General features: G+C 37.0%; 3 protein-coding genes across 3 annotated transcripts; 1 reads left to right on the top strand and 2 right to left on the bottom strand.

Moving 5' to 3' along the window:
* Window positions 1-271: 271 nt before the first annotated feature.
* Window positions 272-1,063, bottom strand: LOC136802113 (uncharacterized). Its single transcript, XM_067058831.1, has one exon. The coding sequence runs from the start codon at window positions 1,061-1,063 to the stop codon at window positions 272-274; it is 792 nt and encodes a 263-aa protein (XP_066914932.1).
* On the bottom strand, window positions 1,064-5,020 carry LOC136802112 (uncharacterized). Its single transcript, XM_067058830.1, has one exon. It carries the CDS (start codon window positions 5,018-5,020, stop codon window positions 1,064-1,066), a length of 3,957 nt encoding a protein of 1,318 aa, XP_066914931.1.
* A 6,420-nt stretch (window positions 5,021-11,440) lies between these two features.
* On the top strand, window positions 11,441-17,143 carry LOC136802111 (uncharacterized). Its single transcript, XM_067058829.1, has 6 exons — window positions 11,441-11,878; window positions 12,176-12,452; window positions 12,674-12,795; window positions 12,922-13,093; window positions 15,895-16,543; window positions 17,129-17,143. The coding sequence occupies exons 1-6, from the start codon at window positions 11,809-11,811 to the stop codon at window positions 17,141-17,143; spliced, it is 1,305 nt and encodes a 434-aa protein (XP_066914930.1). The 5' UTR covers window positions 11,441-11,808.
* Window positions 17,144-22,770: the final 5,627 nt, after the last annotated feature.

Raw genomic sequence — 22,770 nt, 5'->3', positions numbered from 1 at the left:
GATAACTTTTTTGCATGTGTGATATAGATGTAATATATAATACAAGTATTACAGGTCCGTGTTATACACGGCATAAAACGCGAAATCACGTGGTAAACACGTGGGATGATTTTTAGCTTTAAAATAGTTCTAGATCAATAAAATACCTTTGGAATTATATCATTGACATTAACAACTGTTTTTCAAACATTTTTTTTGTGTTTTACAGTAATCAACGCTGACCTGTCAACACTGACCTGTGACCCGTGACCCGTGACCTGTGACCTGCGTTTTACACTAACCGTATTGGAACCCAAGTAGGATGTTCTGGTAGCCAAGCTGGGCCCTTGTACCTTGGGAAATCTACAACTACTGCTTCTGGAAATTCAGGAGGGGCTTTTCCCCTGCCAAACAAAATGGCAATCACTTTTCCAATGGCACCATTATTCAAACCAAAAGGTGTGAGACTAAATTGATTTTTAGTCAAAAGTACACGACTTCCAACAGCAATATGTGAAGTTGCAGGTATTTGGCCCATTTGATTGACTGATTGAGTGTGATGACGCCCTTTTCCTTTGCTTGGTATAGTAGCAACAGGAACTTCCAAATCTGCAAGCTTGTTGTGGTTTTCAACATTCACTTCCTGCCATGTTTCCATGACAGTTAGACAAGTTTCTAATTTAAAATATTCTTTTTCACTTTCAGAAAGCTCACCCTCATACCTCGAGTTGATTGTTTTCCAATCATCGACATTAAGTTTACCCTCTCTGATTCTCAGTAACATTTCCAAAAAAGATAATTGGTCAGGTCCCTGACGCATTGTTTCATTCAAAACAACATAATGCGAAAATGTACGGTAGATTCCATAGCCAGCAAGCTTATCTGGCGCAGCAGAAGATAATGGCTCTACATGTAAGTCTTTTGACCCGACTGGTCCCAATTGACCCAAATCCCCAAAAAAATTTACCGTTGGGATCGCACCAAAGTTATTGGAGAAGTCACATGTGGCCTCTTTGATACGTTGACTACACCATGCCAGCACGCGTGGGCTATACATTCCTCTTTCATCTAAATTTAAAGTCATTCATTTCATGGTATCACCCTCAAGAGTACTACCATTGAGTATGCGCAAATTAGTCAAAGCTGTACTATTCAAGGGCTTATCAGTTAGTTGCACTGTTTTTGTGTTTTTCTTCATTCTTGGAATACTGGTTGTGGAGTGAACTGTTCTTCCTAAAGGAAGAAGAACAGATGCAGCTCCTGTAGGTGCTAAATTCATTACGGCATCATTGCGGTTACGAATTCTCCGTGACAGATATGTAAGGGCAACAATAGTAAATGTTTTACCGCTTCCCGCCGTCCCTTGTATCAGGAGACGCACATGATCATGCTTATCATTGCTGACAGCAGACATTAGATTTAGAATATTGATTGCAATTATGACTCGCTGCAGAGTGTTTGCTTTCAATAAATCCATATTGGGTGGTAAATCACATTGCTGATTCAGTGCCCTTTGTCTTTCTTCAGCCACATTTGACACATTTTGAAGCCAATTTGAGGTGCTGTCAGACCAATTACCTCCAAAGCATTCAGTCGCATAAAGATGCCAATCAAAACTTTCTCCACCGTCAGGCAGATTCTTGAACACATGCAAATCTTCAAATGCTTGCGGATTATTTTCAGCTAAATACTGCAGATATAAATTTTCATTCCTAATGTCGCTTTCAAACTCATTGTCAGATTCAGAGTCATGTTCAGAAGAGCTTTCATCAGGATCTCGGGCTTTCTTGTTTGTGCTCTGCTCCTCTCTTTGTACCTTTTTGTCATGTTCCGATTTGGCATTACTGACAAGTTCTTTCACAGTAGTTGGGCATAAGTCAGTATCTAAAAATTCAAAGAATGCTTCCAAAAACGATTCTTTGCCTTGCTTAAGCTCATCAACATTTTCCCATGTGCCTGGTGAATGAATCATTAACTGACCCTTACAATAATTGTCTTCTAGAGGCCACACAGGAAGCGTTGGGAGGCCAGTAAAGACTGGTACATGACTTCTATTACATTTTGGGGAGCAAACACAAAGTTGAGCCCATTTATACAAAGTCATGTTTGGATATATTTTTCTACGTTTCAGACTTAAAAATTTTTCTAGAGGTGTTTCCCTTGTTACATTCCCATTGAATGGATTTGAATTTACTACACGGTAGCCACTAAGACCTATTCTTCTGAATTGTCGCGTACAATGAAACAAACGACCACCACAATTCAAAAAATCAACCGAAGCTGCTGGCATATCAATCAGGCCAATCATTTTCATAAGTAGCTGTTGAGCAATGCTTCTAACAGATGCAACATCACTATTGATATCTAACAAATGTTTATACAACCGTACAAAATCATCGGTGCACATTGCACCTTTACATGCATACTGAGTAATGTACCGTAACAAAGCCATCAAGTCTTGATCAATAATAGCTTGTGTATCTGAATTGGCTAGCCATGTTAACAATCGAGCTTTTATATGAGCAATCAAAAATGGGTGATCTCTATTACCTTCAAAGCGTGGATGCTCTCCCGGCGTAATTACAGAATTGAAAGGATGCGTTTCTTTACCCTCTGACAGTTTGGTCTCAATATCAATTTTACCAAAGTGGAAGCGACAATCCTTTGCTTTCAAACCTTTTTTATATTTTAAACATGTATTATTACACTTATGTAAACCAACCTTATTTGTCAATGCAATATGAAAGTCTCTCAGGATGTCTTGGTTTAAATGGTCAAAGACTTTTTCTGACAAAGGATTGTAATTTGGAGGTTCATAATTACCGTAAGGTTTAGCCCATTCGCCTTTGTTGGGGATCCATACCCTTTTACCCTCTTCATCAATATCCACTTGACCACCTGCAGGATGCATTGAGATAAAATTTGGAGAATGAAAATCATTTGTATTCAAAAGATCAGTCTGAAGTAAATTGTGAAGTTCAGCAGCAGCTTCAGATGTATTTTTATTGCCTTTTCCATCATCATTTATCAATGACATGGCACTCTCAATCTTCTGTGCATGCGGCTGACTAAAAACAATAGCATGACTGTGTATCTCCCCACGACCTTTTGCAAATTCATATCTTATCCACATGTCAGATGTTTGGAAAAGTTCCTTCCCTAAAGTATGATAATAATTCAAGCTTCTAGATTCAAAGTATTTAGTGACAATGTGAAGATTGTTTAACACTAATTTTCTGTGGTATAAAAAATCGTTATCAATTTGGTCAATAACAGATTCATAGGTCACACCTTTCACTAAAGACTCATACTTGGCAAGTAATTGTTTAAGGGGATCCCAATGGTGTTCTGCCATAGAGTTTGTGTCAAAATAGGCAGGCAGATCCCCATATTCAATTTTTCTAAACACGGCAAGACTGTCAAGCTCAATTTTACGATCTCTCCAATATGGATCACTGTTGGCAAATTTTGCACCAAGACTAATTAATTTTCGTGGCACTGAGCTATCACCATTTTCTAAATTTTCACGCAATTCCTCAACAGAAAGATGTGCATCATGCAGTTGCTGGGCAACAATGAATGAGCCTTGCGTCAATGCCCTTTCTCTCAAACCAAGATTCATAAGAAAAAATCGAAGAGTTGGATGAGAACTGACGCGATTACCACCAGTATGATAGATATGGTCAACCCACTCTTGGTAGTCAGGAGTTGTAAACTGAGGAATTGTGATATCGGCCGAACCATTGATAAAAATTGTTGGGAATGCCATAGCAAAAAATCCACATGTCTTTCGTTCTGAAATAAGGTCAAGCCTGTTATTACTCAATTGTGCAACTCCAACCCTTTGGAGACGTACAATATTCTCTACGGTCTCTTCATCGTCAATAAATTGCTCCAACATTTTTTTAAGCCTCTTATTTACATCATGAGGTTCAAGCGGTGTTACAATGCCAGAGTAGCTACTTTCCAACTCAGAACATCCAGATTGCCCTTCCGATAGATTTTTTTTTAAATTAGGAATATCAGTCGTAAATTCTAAATTTGGGACACCGGGACAAAGTTTGTTATCATTAACAGGCAGTTCTTGTAATCTAGAAAAGTCAATTATAACATCAAAATAATAAGGATTTGGAGGCCAAATAAAGAAACGTCCCTTGAGAGCAGTGCTTACATGGTCAGGACCCTCATACACTTTGTAATTCGGGAATTGTAATTCTGAACCCCCATATGGGTACCCAAAGACAAGTCCGTTTAATGCCTGTTCAACCTTGTTTCTATTGACAACAAAATCTTTTAAGACCTCCCCATTTTCACCTTTCTTTCTCAACAAAATAATGCCAACTTCTTGAGGAAGATTTGGCAATGTTTTTGCAATTGTCATGTCATTGGGTACTGCAATGGAATGACCCTTCCCCCGCAACATGCCATATTTCATAATAGTAATATTAGTTATAATATTGATTTTTGAAATCATGGCTATTTCAAGAAGACTTAGGTTTTTCAAGTAAGGTGGAATCTCCAAAAAATGCATATTATTATGATGAGATCCGACGACACCTTCATCTTCACCCTCATTTTTATTTTGTGAAAAAATCCCAGAAAATTTGGGAACAGAAGCAGGATTTCTCTTTCTCCTGTTGTCCTTTTCTTCTTGACAACACCTATTACACTTACCATCCTTTCCAACTGACCATGATTTAGGAAAGTACATATCATTGTCATTTAATTTAGGTTCGACGTGATCAGTTTTGTAAAATACAGGTCTTGTTTCGTTACAAATTCTACATTGCGCTATATCATGCTTCAACTCGCCTTCCTCAAATAAACGCGCAGCTTGAATAACTCGAGGATTAGAATGCAGGCTAGCGGCATCAGTGTCATGAACCCCTTGATTTTTTTCTTCAAGAGCTTCAAAAACGGAATTTGAAGGTAAGCTGTGACTATTATCAAGTTTCTTACTTCTACCCTTATTTAATCTCAACAAACGATTTAATTTGCCTTTCCTATTTCTGCGATCACGCAGCGACTCATTGTTTCGCATCTCGGACTTCGATGAGTAAAGAGCTCTAAAGATTTTTTGGCGCTCACACCATCTTGAACATTCAACATGTCGATTACAACAAGAAATCAACAAAACCAACAAGAAAAAGAATTTATGAAAGAAAACTTTAACAAAATAAATGAAAAACTAGACAAATTAACACTAGATGAACTCAACATCCAAAAAGATATAACCGAAATAAAAAATGTAATCATAAAAAACTTGGTCGAGTCAAACAAAAAATTGCAAAAAACTGTTGAAAATCTTAAAAATAAAGTGAACAAGCTAGAACAACGTGAGAAGGAACAAACAATAAACATAGAAAAGCAAAATCAATATGGAAGGCGAAATAATGTGGAAGTCAGTGGCATATGCAATGATGTAAGAGATGAAGAACTGGAAGATAAAGTAATTAAGATTTTGGAAAAGATTGATGTGAAAGTAACGAAGAACGATATAGAGGCATGCCACAGACTTCCACCAACAAGAAACAACAAAACAAAAAGAACAATTGTCAGGTTTGTGAACAGAAAAAACTCAGAAAAATGTTTAAAAAACAAAAAGAAACTTGGAAATGTCAACTTTAATGAACTTGAACTACCGGACTTGCCAATCTACATCAGTGAAAATCTCAACGACCACTTTAGAGAACTTTCTTGGATGTGTCGTTCGTTAAAAAGAGAAAACCTTATCTTTTCCTACAAGTTTCAAAATGAATCCTTGGTTGTCACAGCCAAGGAAAACAGCAATGCCAAAATCAAAGTTTCGCATAAGGACCATCTACTAAAATATTACAACAATTTCTTCAACCCAGATAATAACATTGAAACTACTGAGTAGCTTATTTCACATTTTTTGCATGTCTTCGGGTCTTCGAACAATTTTCTTACTTCTCCGCCATATTAGTTTACAATTTTTGCGAAGCGAATTTATGAGCGAAGCAGTTTTGCTATATTGTGCACGTACCTTTAACTTCTATCCCAAGCGAAAATTTGCTATAAAATTTGCTATATAAATCACATCTTCCAACCGATGATTTCATCACAATGACCTGAATGGTTTGGCTTGAAGCCACGCAAATTTTCTCGGTTTGGTAGCTAGGACTGCGAAAAATGCCGTTTTAAAATGGTGTACCCTAGCAGTGAACAGCAACAAAATTAACGGAAGCCGAAACACGGACTTAGAATCTGAAGTTGATCAAATTGCCGCGCGGGCGGCACGCATCTAAGCAATTTAACCAGTGGTTCTTCGGTTTTTAATGTTTATTTTGCTGATAAATGGAAAAAAATTGTTTGAACGGTGACAGAAAGGATCTTCATCATCCCTTGACTTTTAACAGCAAGTATCAAGTATCAAATAAGGTCAATCAATGAGAGGTTTTTGCAAGTCGCGCGGGCGGGAGGAGTGCTCTTTTAGTGAACGAAACTTACCTTGCAAAACCAAGTGGATATTCTATGACAAAGAAGTACGGAGGTAATCAAATTTGTCGAATTTGTCAAGAAATAAATCAAAATTGCCGAAGAAACAACAAGCCATCTTTGTACATTTTTGTTTTTGTTTTATTTTTATGTTTTGTGATGATTTTGACAGACGATTCGTGATTCGAATAAAAACGTTCGATCGTTCGATTTTATTAAGGCACCATTTACACTAGAATAACTAGAAGGAAAACAAAAGAGCGATGCGTGGGCGGCAGCGGCGGGTGGCGTTGTGACGCCGTGGGTTATGTGGTGTGTTTGGGGCATTATAAGGCTCTTACGACTTACGACCCTGTCTCTATAGCGGCTTTATTAGAATAGAAGAGGGATTTTTAGAGAGTCTCTTATTTTGCTAGCAACTTGCGAGTTGAGGTGGAGTCTGGATCGCTTCGCAACCCTTATACAATACGGCTAGTTTCATAACAAATCAGTTGCTAAGTGGGTTGTCAATGTAAATTCTCGTATCATATATAATATTACGTAATCGGATTCAATACTGCGATATGATTGGACTAAAGCAATCATGTATAATAATGGTAGACCTAGTAGCGTCTACATCCCCGATTAGCTTTCTAGTATATAATATTACGTAATCGGATTCAATACTGCGATATGATTGGACTAAAGCAATCATGTATAATAATGGTAGACCTAGTAGCGTCTACATCCCCGATTAGCTTTCTAGCTGGTGGGTAGTGCAGTGGGATGGGATGGTAGATCCTACTACTCTTTGCTCTTCTTCTGCTTTCTCTAGCTTTAGATAGCAGACTTCTAAGTTTGGTAGGTATACTTGCTATATAAACATCTCTGCTGACCTCATGCAAGATAGACTTGGTGGTCAAGAAAAGTGTAATGAATATGATGGATGATGGCATGGTGGCACGCGATTGATGGGGGTGAGGGTGTAGGTAGACTGGTTTTTTTGTATACAAATAGGATTAAGGTTTAATGTTTTGATCGGCTATAATGAAGTTTGAAGTTATTGGCTTTGTTATTTTGGTAAGGCGCTAATTAGAAGAGCTTGTTATTGAATTGAAGAAGGTAAAAATATTTTACATAAAACATACAAATATGGAAAGATCGGGTAACTTGCATCAGTCAGTTACATCAATATGCCTTCTTACCTGTCTTTCAAAATATAAATAAAAGTAATCACGGAAAAGGACGCGAAAAAAAAAGACATAAGTGTGAGAACAGAGTAATCAAACTCGTTAGAAAAAGTACCATTAGAAGTCATAAAAAATCAACCTGAATAAATGCAATCGAGATTCCAGAGAATTTCATAATTCCCCAAACAACATTACATTACTATGTCAAACTCCCATTACATAAATTTTACAATTACGTCAGAGTAGACTACGCTCGCCACCGAAGAGGTTTATTTGGAAAGGGTAATTACATTTTATTGTTCGCTTCTTTTTTAAAGATTGGCCGGGTTGGAAAGGTATGAATTTCTTTGTACATATTTTACCTACCCCAAATATTTAGGAGGCTGAGTTTTAAACAAATGGTCAAGTTGAAACAAACGATAAATGTATCAAGGTCTGTTTTATTTACCCCCTGGTGACTTAACAAAAGAGACTTAACTCGATGTTACAATCCAATGATTGAAAGTTTGTCTCGGCCTTTTTATAATGAGCGAGACATAAGTTCTCTGATTACGCAATTTTCATATTGACATTTTCGAGGCATTTTGATGTAACTGTCAGTGGATAGAAACCTGCATAGCCCTCAAATGAATGACCTGTCTGGTCATTGTACATTGAAATACAAAGTTAAATCAAAACAAAAATGGTAGAGTAGATCTGCAAGCGTAGCTGCGTAGTTCATTTGTTTTAAAATTTTGCTGCGCTTTGATTGGTCAGTCATTTGATGGCTATATACAAGTTTCCCTCCACTCATCCAAGTTACCCGACTTCACGGTAATACATGTAGAGCCTGAACCTTTCGTTTCATGTCAAAAAAGTCCTGAAAACACTGAAAACACTTTTACCTGAAACACCTTTCCTGAACCTTTCATGGTTTTCTGGGTGTTTTTGGCAAAAACTTTTTACCAGAAACACCTTACCTCTCGAGGTGGTGTGTTTCCAGCATTTCCTGTGTTCCTGGTATTTCCATAAATCAACTCTGTATTTTCTCCACTAAACTCAGGCAAAAATGCCATTTCCCAGAAACACCACCATTTTGTGAACCTTTCGAGACATTTAGAAGTGTTTCCGGGAATATTATTCGGATAGTCACGTGACTTAGCAACGCATAATCTGCATAAATTATTCCGTAGGGAGGGTGATTATGTAAACAAAAAGGGGGCGTCATCGGATCAAAAAAATAAAAATACACAGGTTCTGATTGACAAGTTTCAGCAGTCAAGATTCAAGATTGAAAATTTATCATCATGTCGTCGGATTCTGAGTCATTGAGCAGCAGTTGTGAAAGCTTACTGGAAGAGTCACAAGATGACATTCGAAACATCAAGCTGTCTGAATATGCAGACATTAATAAAAAGAAATCTTTGAAGTGCCATATCAAATGTCGACCAGGAGCTGTGGAAGCTGCTTCTTTGCAATTTATGGAAACGTGGTAATTTATGCATTCGAAATCGCTGGATTACGTACCAGTCCATTTTGCGCGAAATCAATTATTCCAAAATGGTAACCAAGAAGGACCGGTGTTTACTCTTAGGTTCCAAATAAACAGGCCCCCCCGCTTGTTAATTTTTCGAAAATTTTCCAACCCCCCCGGACCTTATTAGGACCCCCCCGTTTATTAATCTCTAAGAATATTTTCAGCTGTCAAAGAGAAGGGCCCTTATTTTGCTCTAAATAGCCTGATTTTAGCCTATTTTTACCTTATTTTTGGGTTTCAGAAGTACAATTTCCAACCCCCCCCCGGCAATTAGGTCCCCCCCGTTTATTAAAATCGAGAAAATTTTCCAACCCCCCCGTTTATTCGAACCCCCCCGTTTGGGGGGTGGAACAGTCACTTTCGGTCGGGGTTGTGGATGGCAAAATATGAAATTTGTCGTTCTTTAAAAATTTGTCGTTCTTTTTGTCGCTTTTTATTAGTTATTTGTCGTTCTTTTTAGATGATCTGGAAACGTTAGATGAACAGTCTCTAAGAGATCCTTGATAGACTAGAGTCAAATAAATGATTATTGCAAGACAAGAATAGCGAAAAATTTGGAATAATAGATTATAGCTTGGTTGGGCAAAAGTAAAAGAGATTTTGTGTTAGATATGGAATATAATGGGACTTGGAACCTCGTTAGACCATATAGTAATATATAAAAATACATAAAAATACATATATTTTACTCCTAAGAAATATTTTAAACATACCGTCAACTGCTCCAACTTGGGACTATCTTACGCAACATGGGACGGCCATTCCACCACCATTTCACCGAGCCTCCAAAGTCATTTGATTTGAGTTTAATGAACCACGTATTAAAAAATACACAATTTCTCTTTCGCACTGAGTAGGCTTTTAAATCGAAATATGAAAAAAATCTGTAGTGGAAGTGCGCGAATGTGAGCATTTGACGTCACTCGCGCGGCAAGTTACACACTCGCTAACGCTATTTGTTAATCTCATCGGGTGGTAGGCGGTTAGGCGGCGGGCGTTCTCTAAGTCTCCATTTGGCGTCTGGTCATTTTAAATGAAAACAAAAGTTAAAGAGGGTGCGCTATCAGTGAAAGTTATCGTGACATGTTATGACAGAAAGTATGATTGATAAACTTGGTGGAGTTATCAAAACAAATTTGTTGTCAAAGAGACTTAACAGTAAGTGAAAATACAGGCCAACAAGTCCAATGTTGCGTACACTCGTCCCAAGTTGGACAGTTGGAGCAGTTGACGGTAGTAAATCTAAAGCAGTATAGACCTAACTCTTCACACAAAAATTACGGGAAACGCATGTTTGGACTTTGTACCCTATGCTGCACTCAAGCACTTGAGCCAAAATCCCGCAAAGGCGGGACAAAAACCAGTTTTTTGAAGTTTGCAAAAAAACGCCACATAGAAGATCTTTCAAATTCAGTATGTGAATAGAGCAGTAAAAAATACAACTTTTCTATTTTTCCTTTTTTTTGCAAAAGTTCTAGGATTGAAAATAAAGGGATAATGATAATTGAATACTATCCATTGATGATCCGCGGCACTATCGTAAAGCTAGAATCGCTTCGCGTACTCTTTGCTTGAGAAAATGATTGACAGATTGAAGTTTTTCACCCGCGCAGGAGCTGTCGGAGCGTTCTCGGCTCAATCCCCGGACCGCGCTAAAAATGGTAGACTGAGCTGCGATAGATCATTTCGATGGAAGTTGTTGGAATGTTTACAAGGCTCTTGACAGAAAATCGTTTGTTTTATTGTCAATGATGACAGTACGGTTATTAATTTTGTTAGATCTGACAAATTGATGTTTGTAAGTGCACTTTATAGTTTTGATTCCCATTGAAGAATCATATTCTGGTTTTCATGTTATTAGATGCTGTTTTAGAGCTTTAGGTCTACACTGTAAAGTATTAATATAATTTTCAAAACAGAACATTATATTTTATGCATAGGGAACACAGAGCTTGAAGAATTAGATTGTAATTGATTATCCAAATTTGCTTGGAGGTAACTCAAGAAAATTTTAGCTTTTGACCAATAATTAGGTGAAAGAGATCAGTTGAGTTATTGTCGATATTATCGAGAATTACTTAAACTTAGAAAAAGCAGAAAACTTACCCTTCCCTTGCTAAGGCAACAGCTAATGATTTATCTGAAAAATATTTCTTTGTTTGATTATAAATAACAAAATCTCATCCAGATTACGTATATTTTCTTTGGCACTTCATTGAACACGTAACATGCTTGGTCGTTAAAAGTGCATAGCTGTCAACTTTGCCTCACAAAAATTGGTAAAGAGCTATTAATCATGTTTAATGATTTAATATAATTCTTAAAAAAAAGAGCCCTTTAAGAATAAATCGAATTGAGCAATCATAGTAATTTGACAGGTAAGGTTATGGTGTGTTTTCAGACCAAGCTAGAGAATTTATTGATAAGATCTAAGAAGCAGGGTGAATAAAAAACAAATAGGATATAATCTAGGATTTGGATCTGGGATTTGGAAAATCTTTAATAATAAGTTAATGCATATAACATTTGGATATCGGTTGGCAATCAAAATTAACAGATTAGATTTTTAGGATTCTTATTACACTTTACACACATACAGTGCTTTGATTATTTTATTTTCAGTTACTTTTCAAATCTTTTATTCTAGAAATTACAAAAAACAAATTTTAAGTTGCAAATCTTCAAATGATGGGTGAACCATCTAATGATACAGACAATGGATTCAATATTGATGGTAACAATTCTTTATGGGAAGGTATACGTTACCTAGCTTTAGTTTTTATTTTCATAAATTTATCATTGACCCCCCACCCCTTAATATAAGGGGGACTTTAAATTTTGAGATAAACTTCAAGAGGTAATAACTTCAAAACTTTTGAAATAAGTCACAAGGGCGGTCAGCTTTCTTTAATTACTAATACTTACTTCATTGGATATCTCAGCTGACGATCTAATAAAGACTGTATGACAATTGACGTTATACCTTCTTTCTTATTGCTCACCCTCATGCCTTGTGAGACTATTCATTAAAGTTCTTTAATTGTATTTTCAGAAATCGATAACCAGACAAATACAGCGTTGGGAAACATTATTATGTGCGGCGAGGCGTGTCAATTTTTGTTTAGTGTAGACACTGTATTAAGATCTTCCTTGGAATCTGGCATCACTGGGCATTCAAGCCTCTTCTCAACTGAAGAAACTCTCCTTGACATTGCCAGCAGTGGTGAGGCAGAGGGTATCTTCTTTTGTGTGACATTCCGGCTCATACAAGAAAACATCTCCATCGTTCGATTCTTCGAGCATGGTTGTTACAAAGGTGCTATGAAAAGGTTAAATGCATAATACATTTTTTGTGTAAATTGTTGTCCTCATTGCATACATATTCTGCTTTTTATCTTCATTCACAAGTTAAAAAATTACATTTCGTTTATTGTGCGAGCCTTGCAGATTTCTTTGTCGAATCGAATCTTACTTATTATTGTTATGATCTGTAAGTGGCTACATCCTAAGAACTTTACTGTCTATGATCTCTCATTTTTTAATTTTTCAGTTCGATGCAAGAGACCATTAACACGATGATTGAAGACGAAAACTCGCATTACATTGAAGTTTTCAATGATCATGATGTGGAGAACAAATTGAAGCGGGAATCTCTACTCAAAAAGAAGAAAGGTAAAAAGTCAAGACCATATCCTTCTCTCCCTTGAAAATTTTGATTAAGTAGAAAAAGTCTGCCAATACTTTTCAGCAAATAAAGTAAACTATTTCAATGTTTTCTGTCTTTTTCACGATTTTTAGGACCCGCGAAAACAAAACGATCCAATTTTCATCGAAAGTTATTGGAAAGTAAGGAGAGTGTTGGCTTGAACTTGCCGTTCATCGCTAAAGAACTGAATGTTAGTGGTCAAATTAAATGCACAGGCATCATTGCTAGAGTCGAACGAAATAATGCTAAAAATGATAAAGACAAGTAAGTAAAGTTTCCAGACGTTTCCTTTGACTAAAATGACAGAGACATAACAACTTTGACGAACTTTAGATGTTCACGATACGTAATTTTTTATCTTATAGCAAGCCCTTAGTCTTTTTGTAGATGGTGACTTTTTCTTCGGCACTGATGATGTTTTTAAATTACTTTACATAAATCTTAATATAGTTTGACGTTTGATTATTCTTCACTATGACGACATGACGATTTTGACAGTTGACGTTTACAATTATTTCACGGTAAGCATAAGACTTGACTCGTACATCCAAGAGTTTCTGGGTTATTTGACTGAAATATACGATGCTGTTCTATGAGAGATAAAGATGGAGATGAAAAGACAGGGAAACTTTGAAGTACTTTTTGAAACTCTGTTTTAAAATGCATGTGCTAAACATTTGCTAAACTCGATTTTCCTCCGAAATGGTACACAATAACAAAGAAACTGCCAAAATTTGTTTTCTGACCCGTACTTAGTCAAAATCCCTAACTAAGATATTTGAACTTACGCAATTTAAACACCCCCTTCTCACAGAACTGTTTAATATTCTCATCGTACATCGTTTACATTATAATATTCTGTTCTGTTTCTGAAACACCATGATCTGGGTTGGGTGTGTTTTATTTTTAATGTTTTCCTTATTTAATGAAAAAGAAAACAAACGTTATTCATAAAAAACAATATGTTGTTGCTTGATTTCTTGTCCTTTACCACTTCCCTTCCCGTTGATTAAAATTGCCTTTACTGTTAGTTCACCGATTAAAACAACCATATGAAGATATTAGTTTGAGAAGTTTTTCCTCGCCGAGAATAAGATCCCTGAATTACGTACTTTTTTTAATAAGAATAGTTTTTTGGCTGAGGGTTGATTGAATAGAAAACGACTGTATCCTCATCAAAAATCTGTGAAACTCACCCTGGAGGATATTCATTGGGGTATTCTTACGAATACTTTAGCCTTGCCACACAACCACAGCGTTTTTTGCGCAGTGAATCAAATAAGAAATTGATTTTAGCGGACTTTATTATAATATTCTGTCGCCTTGATTTCGGTCAAAACCTAAGAACAATCTGATCCTCAGAGTTTAGAAGTTTATTCTAAGAAAGTACTGATTTTAACAGATTTTAAACCCATTCTAAGTTTAAGTAGAGAAACTGAGCGTGGTCATTTGAGCTCGGATTCCGAAACATTTCTGTTCAAAGTTGGGTAAATGGGATTTTACTTTGAGTCTTATTCGATCGTAGTCATTTGAGCTCGGATTCCGAGACATTTCTGTTCAAAGTAGGTAAATGGGATTTTTCTTTGAGTCTTATTCGATCGTAGTCATTTGAGCTCGGATTCCGAGACATTTCTGTTCAAAGTAGGTAAATGGGATTTTTCTTTGAGTCTTATTCGATCGTAGTCATTTGAGCTCGGATTGCGAGACATTTCTGTTCAAAGTGGGTTAAATGAGATTTTTCTTTGAGTCTTATTCGATCGTAGTCATTTGAGCTCGGATTCCGAGACATTTCTGTTCAAAGTAGGTAAATGGGATTTTTCTTTGAGTCTTATTCGATCGTAGTCATTTGAGCTCGGATTCCGAGACATTTCTGTTCAAAGTAGGTAAATGGGATTTTTCTTTGAGTCTTATTCGATCGTAGTCATTTGAGCTCGGATTGCGAGACATTTCTGTTCAAAGTAGGTAAATGGGATTTTTCTTTGAGTCTTATTCGATCGTAGTCATTTGAGCTCGGATTCCGAGACATTTCTGTTCAAAGTAGGTAAATGGGATTTTTCTTTGAGTCTTATTCGATCGTAGTCATTTGAGCTCGGATTCCGAGACATTTCTGTTCAAAGTTTGGTAAATGGGATTTTTCTTTGAGTCTTATTCGATCGTAGTCATTTGAGCTCGGATTCCGAGACATTTCTGTTCAAAGTAGGTAAATGGGATTTTTCTTTGAGTCTTATTCGATCGTAGTCATTTGAGCTCGGATTCCGAGACATTTCTGTTCAAAGTAGGTAAATGGGATTTTTCTTTGAGTCTTATTCGATCGTAGTCATTTGAGCTCGGATTCCGAGACATTTCTGTTCAAAGTTTGGTAAATGGGATTTTTCTTTGAGTCTTATTCGATCGTAGTCATTTGAGCTCGGATTCCGAGACATTTCTGTTCAAAGTAGGTAAATGGGATTTTTCTTTGAGTCTTATTCGATCGTAGTCATTTGAGCTCGGATTCCGAGACATTTCTGTTCAAAGTAGGTAAATGGGATTTTTCTTTGAGTCTTATTCGATCGTAGTCATTTGAGCTCGGATTCCGAGACATTTCTGTTCAAAGTAGGTAAATGGGATTTTTCTTTGAGTCTTATTCGATCGTAGTCATTTGAGCTCGGATTCCGAGACATTTCTGTTCAAAGTAGCATTGATTTTTTCGAATTTCGTAAATTTTGTTCTAATATATCGTCATCATTTAAGACGCTGTGAAAGAGAGGTTCAGTGGACTTGCAGTGCGTAGAAAAAAAAATATGACGAAAATCTTCCATAATTATTTTTTATGTAGTCATGATTGGGATAGATGGACCTTTTCTAAAATGTTATTTTTGAGATGGGGAAAAATAACGGGATTTCCACGAGAGTCAACGCCTCCCAACTTTTGCTATTTTGTTCTTTGATAAACATCGTATCCTACATCCTAGGACTATCATGGACCTTTTCTAAAATGTAATTTTTGAGATAGGGGAAAATTTGACGGGAGCTGAGCTTCCGCGAGCTGAGATTAATTAAGGGATTTATTAATCTCTACTTTTTAGGTTATGGTATACTCAAGAAATGCTGGACCATCGAGAAAGTTTGGCGGAAAAATTGCGAGAATACAAGCTCTCAGCGCTCGGAAAAGATATGGAGAAAAATCTGAGAATATTTGATCGGGTGGCAGAAAGCTCCTTGGATTTCAGGGAGCAATTAGAAATGATATGCAGTATTCCTAATTTTTACAAATGGCTTTGGACTCTTGACGACCCCTCGAAGCAACAAGTCAAATTTGAGCAAAAATTTTCCTCATCGACACGCTATCTGCCTGGTTCACCTAGGAATAGAATCGTTCACGCTGTCGCACTGAATGGAAGTGAGCACAATGTCATCACAGCCCTTAACACAATGCTCAATATTTATGTTCAAATCGACAATTCATCGGGGGAGAGGCCACGCAAAAGGAGAAAATGTAACGTGCAAAAGGCTCGCCCCGTGATTGATAAAAATTTGCTTTGCCAAAGTCTTGGAGTCGACCCTCAAGAAGTTGACGAGTTGTCAAAGCAATTGTATTCGGCAGAACAACAGACTCTCTATTTGACTTTTGTTGAGAAATTATTTGCTAATGGCTGCATAAACTGGAGGTTGAAGAACTCATCATCGCAGGTTATACTGATGAACAATTACGATGCTGAGACCGGAGAATTCAAGGTATTTTTCACTTACAATTTTTTAGCCAACTTTCAGCATTTAGTGGCATCATGGATTTATCATAGAACTCTGGATAAACATCAAATAAAACGGTGGAGAGCGAACCATTGTCTTTCCATTGTTTTAGAAAACAATCGAGGATCTAGCTTTGTCCGCAAAGGACAACTGTCATGGCGGCTCGAAGGTCTCTGATTTTGAAAAATGATTAATAATCCCATTTCTAAAAAGTCCTGTAACTTCTTGTTTTTGCATATTTACTGGATGAAACTTTGAAAATGAAAGCAAGAAAGCTTAACGAATACATTTATGAAATCAATTGTAACAAAAACATCATCAAACAAGAAAAATAGAGTAAAAAGCCTAGAATGACGCTGAAAATAAGGTTGGCAATAACTTTCCAATTTTTTCCTGGAAAGAGCTAGGATTGACATATGTTAGACTGGAGTATCTTGGCTTCATAGTGATATGAAAATCTTTTGGAGGCACGCAGTGGCACGGTGGTTTTGGCGAGGTGGAAGTTTGAAATTTTCTGGTGTCAACATTCAATTTCTTATACATAGCGTGTTTGTCACATCTTTCTCATAGCTTGAAACGTCATAACGACATATTATTAGCAATTAATTTGATGCATTTGACTCTCTTGAGAAATCTTAAGTCTCATTTGGGAATTGTATAGCTGTGTTTTGATGAAAAATGTAATAAAAAAATTACGAAACAATGATTAGTGAATGGTGGAGGGTGAACAATAATGTCATTACTGCGGACAAGGCTAGAACATGAGAAATCGGTGAAAAACAGCTCATTGTGTATCCAGAGTTCTATGATAAATCCATGGTGGCATGTTATACATATTCTGTTAGGCTAATTATCCGTGAGTCTGAAAATTTAAGAATCGCAATAAAAAAATTTGATGAAGAAGAAAATTATATAATAGATTATAATTCCTTTGAGAGTCCCTAGAAACCAGAATGCATTGCATTTATCTAAATCCGATATCGTCTATTATCTTTAGGAGAAGGATTTCGTTCATGTGACCATAAGAGGAACCCCCGGAGGCCCTATCATATCATGTTCGTGTCAGCTGTTTGGAATGCTATCAGATTCAATGGAGGAAATGTTTGGAGAAGGAGATGATGATTGGGAAGGTATAAAGTGCTGTCATGCTCGACTGGCCAAGGATATCCTTATAAAGAAACCGATGATGTTTGTGCCAAACGAATCAGATCATTTATCGCTTCCTCCGTATTATCTAAACGAAACGTTACTGAAAAAAGGAGAAGAATTGGCAAAAGAACCCATTGTCAAATTACCATCGAATAGCAATGTTCACAAATTTTCGGTCGTCGACGATGTTGGGCATCCAAGCCTTGTGACCCTTTTTCTGGCAAAAAAAACAAAAACCCGCATCATCACCTGTCATGACAAATATTGCCAGGCAACTGATACTAGGGAGAGAAGTGCAAAAAAGTATTTCGAAACTGATGACCTTTGCACTCATTTGAAGAAACTCAAATCTTGCTTTGATGTATCTACGCTGACGTTTTCAAGCGAAGATTGCGACGACGACGCCGATGATGACAAAGAAGTAGAAGAAAACGACGATGCAAATATTCAACCTGTCTTCACACAGGTACTTCAGTAATATACTTTTTTTAGCAAAAATGAGATTTACAAACAAGTTTATATCCTATAGGAATCATATACAAATACACACTACCATTTTTGAAAGTGGACCCCCCCCCTGGTATCGATATATATAAAAAATAGTGAATAATTTAATGCTCTTAAATAACAATTGTCTCATAGAAACCAAATGAAAAGGTGTTTGACGAGGAGCTCAAGCAGTGGCAGTTTCACAATTGCGCTACAAGCAAACAATCAGTCGATCAAGATCCCTTTTACGAAACGTTGATGTCAAAGGTTGAGGAATTTTCACTGAAAATTTTCAAACGGGAAGATATACAATTAATACCTGATAAGACAGGCTCGTGTGAATGTGAGGTATGACCACCACTTTGAGAAAATTACAATTCAAAAAATTTAATGATTTGAAATTTTAAAATAATGACAAAAATAGAAGAACAGAAAGTTCAACTTCTGACCATAGTTTGTTCGTAATTCGGTATATCGAAGTTTAATGACATAATGACATCTTGTTTGAGCAGAAGAACCGGAATAAATTCATGCAACTCCAAAGTCAATTGCAATTATACTGTAATTTAGTACTACCATAAAGTTTGTTTTCCTTTCGTTCAGGGTGTATGGTTCACTGAAGATATTCCCGATGGTCATTTGATTCCTGATGGCGAAACCACGCTTTATACCTCAGCTGGTGCTGTTGATGCCAAAATATTCAAGCGAAGGTGCATCAAAGGATCGTGCATTCGAAAATATGATGGTTTCGAAGATTGTATTTATCGCTCATCCCCGAGTGTAGCCTGCAGTTGGGAAATGGGATGGGAATTTGTGGATTTGGTTATGACCAGTCGCCAAACATTTTCCGGTTTTGTAAAGTTCTATAAACGAAAATACAAACGTGCAAAATCAAAAAAAACTTTCATGTCGAGAAACACGTTCATCAAGTGGTGGTTTTCCTGGGCATCATCTATGAAAATCAACTTCAGGAAAAAATGTTTCGGTTGCGGCGACAAACTAAAATGCTTGGCTGCAGACGGTACCAAAATAGGAATCACATTGAAACAGTCTGACGTGGTTCCGATCGAGACGGCAGAAGGTGAACCAATCAAAACGCTCACACGAAGGTACGGACGCACCTTCATCAATAACAACAACACGACCGGTAAACGAGCTGATGTCAACAAGGCAATCTCAGAGTTGGCAAACCATGTGATGGGGAAGAACAAGCTTGATCAAGAAAAGATCGATGAACATCTTGAAATGGTCAAACATGATTGCAAAGACAAAGTGATCGTTGATGTAGTCAACAAATTGTTTGTCCAATCAGTGCATCCACTTGAACGCGGTTCATTGGCGAAAGTTCTTCACGTATTGACCACAGATGCCAGCATCACCAACACAATACCTAAAAAATATATTGAAATGCTCAAAAAGACAGTCGACTCTGAAGTAACGAAAGATGCTACATTCAAAGATACCTTTCACTGCATTACGAAGCACTTTTTTCCCGAGCTGGGAGATTGGTATGTTATTACAACCAATCTCTCAAATGGTATCATTGATCCCTACGTGAAAGATTTTATCACCAAGCTCGTATCGATGAGAGAAAAACTAGAGGAAAATAACATTCCACCTCAGGCATCATCCATGTTCAACGTTTACAACCCAGCAAAAACAGGGAGAGCCTACTATTTCACTGATCACGGTAATCAGATCAGGAAGCCACGTGTGTTCTCCATTGACCGTGATAATGAGAAAAAGAAAGGTAACTTTGATGATACACCTGATGTACCATGCTCAAAGATTTTCCCTAATGTATCCCACAAAGGTACGACTTACCTTTTCCTTTGGTTCTGTCCGAGTCACGGCCATTGCTGGGGATACCACATCATTACATCGTCTGAGGGTCGCAAGGATGCTGCCAACTCGCTTTACTCGTATCTAGAAAAAGCACCAGAAAATATTTTTTATGACTTCTCTTGCTCCTTGGAGGAGTACTGTAGAAACAGAGAGAATGGATTTTTTGCTGACACAAGATTTTTCCATGACATTTTTCATGGCTACACGCATAAATGTTCACTCACATACAAATCACGCCGTTTGTTGGGATTCAAAGGAGTGAACACTTCAATCTGTGAGCAGTTTAATAGCTTTCTACAATGTGTCAAGACGTCTGGCAAACTAATGACCCAGGAACATTTTACGTTTTATGTTGAATTCTTCATACACCAATGGAATGTTGCTAGAAAAATATCTTTTGAAAAGAGGGCATCTATTGCTGTAGCTGGATATAATTAAAAATGTGTACTATTTTATTTTTCAAATAAGTTTACGTGATTGAAGTAAGACGACAAAAATGCAAAGGCTTGAAATGTGGTTTCATCTCGAAGGGATCGTAAAAATTGGTGTTTATACTAAAGCATTTTGGTTGATAAATATTTTTAACCTTTTAGAACTGACTCTGAGTGCATGAGTCTGTAAACACTATTTTCTAGCCTCGCAATAAGACTACTCTTAAATCTAACATTAATATTCATTCATTGTCACATCATTATTTTAATTACAAGTTATTGTTTATTTTGAGTAAGTATTTACACTTTGAAGTATTTCATTAAATAAATCATTAATTTGGTGGTTGAATGTTTTCAGTTTGTCAAAATGATTAATTTTGATCATTCCAAATAAATTTGATTGTTTTGATATTCATTTTGATATTTTTCTGCTCAGGAGGAATTTTTCAGGAAATTTTCCAAAAACCGACCCCTTTTTACAAAGGAAAAGTGTGTTGAGTGTTTTTATATAGACTTTTTGATAATGACTAATAACTAATACTAATAATAATTCGATACTTGACATGAAAAATATCTGCTGAGATTCTTTTTCCCTCAACAGATTGATAACAGAAGCTTGGTTCACCAAAAATCTTACCTACACAAGTAAGTAATATAGTTTTTAAATAGTCAATGCGCAGGTAAAACGGAGGAACCCAGAAATTTTCCAGTTTGCAGAGTGTGGCATGTTTGATGGAGATCGAGTGCACAACTCGGAAAAAGTAAAGTGTAGGTGCAAAATTTTGAGGTTTTCAGGTGCAAGTTCAGACTTGCAGCAGAGTTTCAGCTATTTTTTCCTCAAGCTCAAGTGCAGGCGTATAATATTATGAATTCTTTTTTTGCCTTTTTGGGCGAATTTTCGAGGTATAGGTGCACCTTGTCTGGACCAAAATTTATCAGGTGTGTTATTCCAGTGCACAGAACTTGGTTTTCCGAAATTTTTCCTCAAGTACAGCCTTGCCATACTGTACTCTGCAAACTGGGAAATTTTTGCTGACGCAAAATAAATCTGTATACATCCAATTAGAATTTATCGAATACTCGTTACAATGACCATTTGTCCGTCTATTGCAGTTAACGATAGCCTGATCAAGAGGAATCTCTGAACAGATTCTAATTTTCCGCACATGGCACGTATTCTCTCTAAAGTAAAGACCATATGGGACCCCGTAAGAGAATCTGTCCAGATTAGGGGCACCGCTTGGATTATTTTTATCGATTGGTGTATTCCTATTAAGTTTGAAGTCAAAAAAGTTACTTTCTCAGGCGGGACGGCTAAAGAATGTTAATAAATCTTGTATCCCAACGAGAAACCATGGGGTTGAGCGTGAATTAGTCGACTAGTTAAATAGTCTAGTTGAACCTGACTGGGGATGCGGCACATCAAAGGCCGATTATCATTCCTCTCCGATGGGAAATTGGCCCACTCCTATCTATTAGAGCTGTAGCGTTGGCGGCCACCAATCCACCATCGAAATATCAGATAACGAAATACACCTTTCCAGTAATTCGTAAAACTAATGCGCGCGCATTATTTTGATGTCTCCACCGTTTGGTCTCTGGAGGTAAACAAACCCGTTTTTGCCTGCATTCCCTTACGGAAAGTTTTTTTTTAGCTTTTCTTAAGTTCTGTCGAACAAAATTCCATCAAATTTAAGTATGTTCAATCTATTCATGATATTATACCACCCTGAAAATATTTTGGCAAAAGAAGATCGCTGTCAAAAGTTAGAGGCTGAAATCCCACTTTCCCTAACCCCTTGCAGGCAAAAACACATTTTTTACCTCCCAAACAATTTTATACACAACAGTGGAGCGCACATTTTCCCGGACCATTTCTGAGAGCTTTGAATTACGGGAAAGGTGTATTCTCACCCAATGGCAGGGCCGGCGAATCAATTTTGAAAGTGGAGGGGCCAAATAGTAAGTGTCTAAGGAGGCGCCACCATGGTTGGTTGGTTTTTTTTCTGAGTAAAAAAGTGGGGGCCATGGTCCCCCGCTCCCCCCCCCCTGTTTAGCCGGCCCTGAATGGAAATTTGGAAAGTCCTTATTATCCGCCAAAGTACCCGGAAAAATCTGCTTTTGTCGCTACCAATATATTTTTCAGATCGAATAGAGATTGATATCAATTGGATCGATATATTTTTAGAATCGATTGTTTGATTGGATCGATAAGATCAATAAGTAATAGATATAATTTTACAATCGATAATTTGATTGGATCGATGTAAGATCGATAAGTAATTAGTGGGGTCGTTT

The sequence above is a fragment of the Clytia hemisphaerica genome, unplaced genomic scaffold, assembly GCF_902728285.1.
Source record: "Clytia hemisphaerica strain Z4C2 unplaced genomic scaffold, Clytia hemisphaerica genome assembly, whole genome shotgun sequence".
NCBI classification, from domain to species: domain Eukaryota; kingdom Metazoa; phylum Cnidaria; class Hydrozoa; order Leptothecata; family Clytiidae; genus Clytia; species Clytia hemisphaerica.
The sequence above is the reverse complement of the archived record's forward strand: the minus strand, read 5'-3'. Positions and strand labels throughout refer to the sequence as shown.

Excerpts from the sequence above, each read along its gene's own strand:
- LOC136802111 (XM_067058829.1), top strand. The coding sequence starts at position 11,809 with ATGATGGGTGAACCATCTAATGATACAGACAATGGATTCAATATTGAT. Across the intron at positions 12,453-12,673 it reads TACAAAGGTGCTATGAAAAG|TTCGATGCAAGAGACCATTA; the intron begins GTTAAATGCATA and ends TTAATTTTTCAG. Across the intron at positions 13,094-15,894 it reads GCTAAAAATGATAAAGACAA|GTTATGGTATACTCAAGAAA; the intron begins GTAAGTAAAGTT and ends TCTACTTTTTAG.
- LOC136802113 (XM_067058831.1), bottom strand. The coding sequence starts at position 1,063 with ATGACTTTAAATTTAGATGAAAGAGGAATGTATAGCCCACGCGTGCTG.
- LOC136802112 (XM_067058830.1), bottom strand. The coding sequence starts at position 5,020 with ATGCGAAACAATGAGTCGCTGCGTGATCGCAGAAATAGGAAAGGCAAA.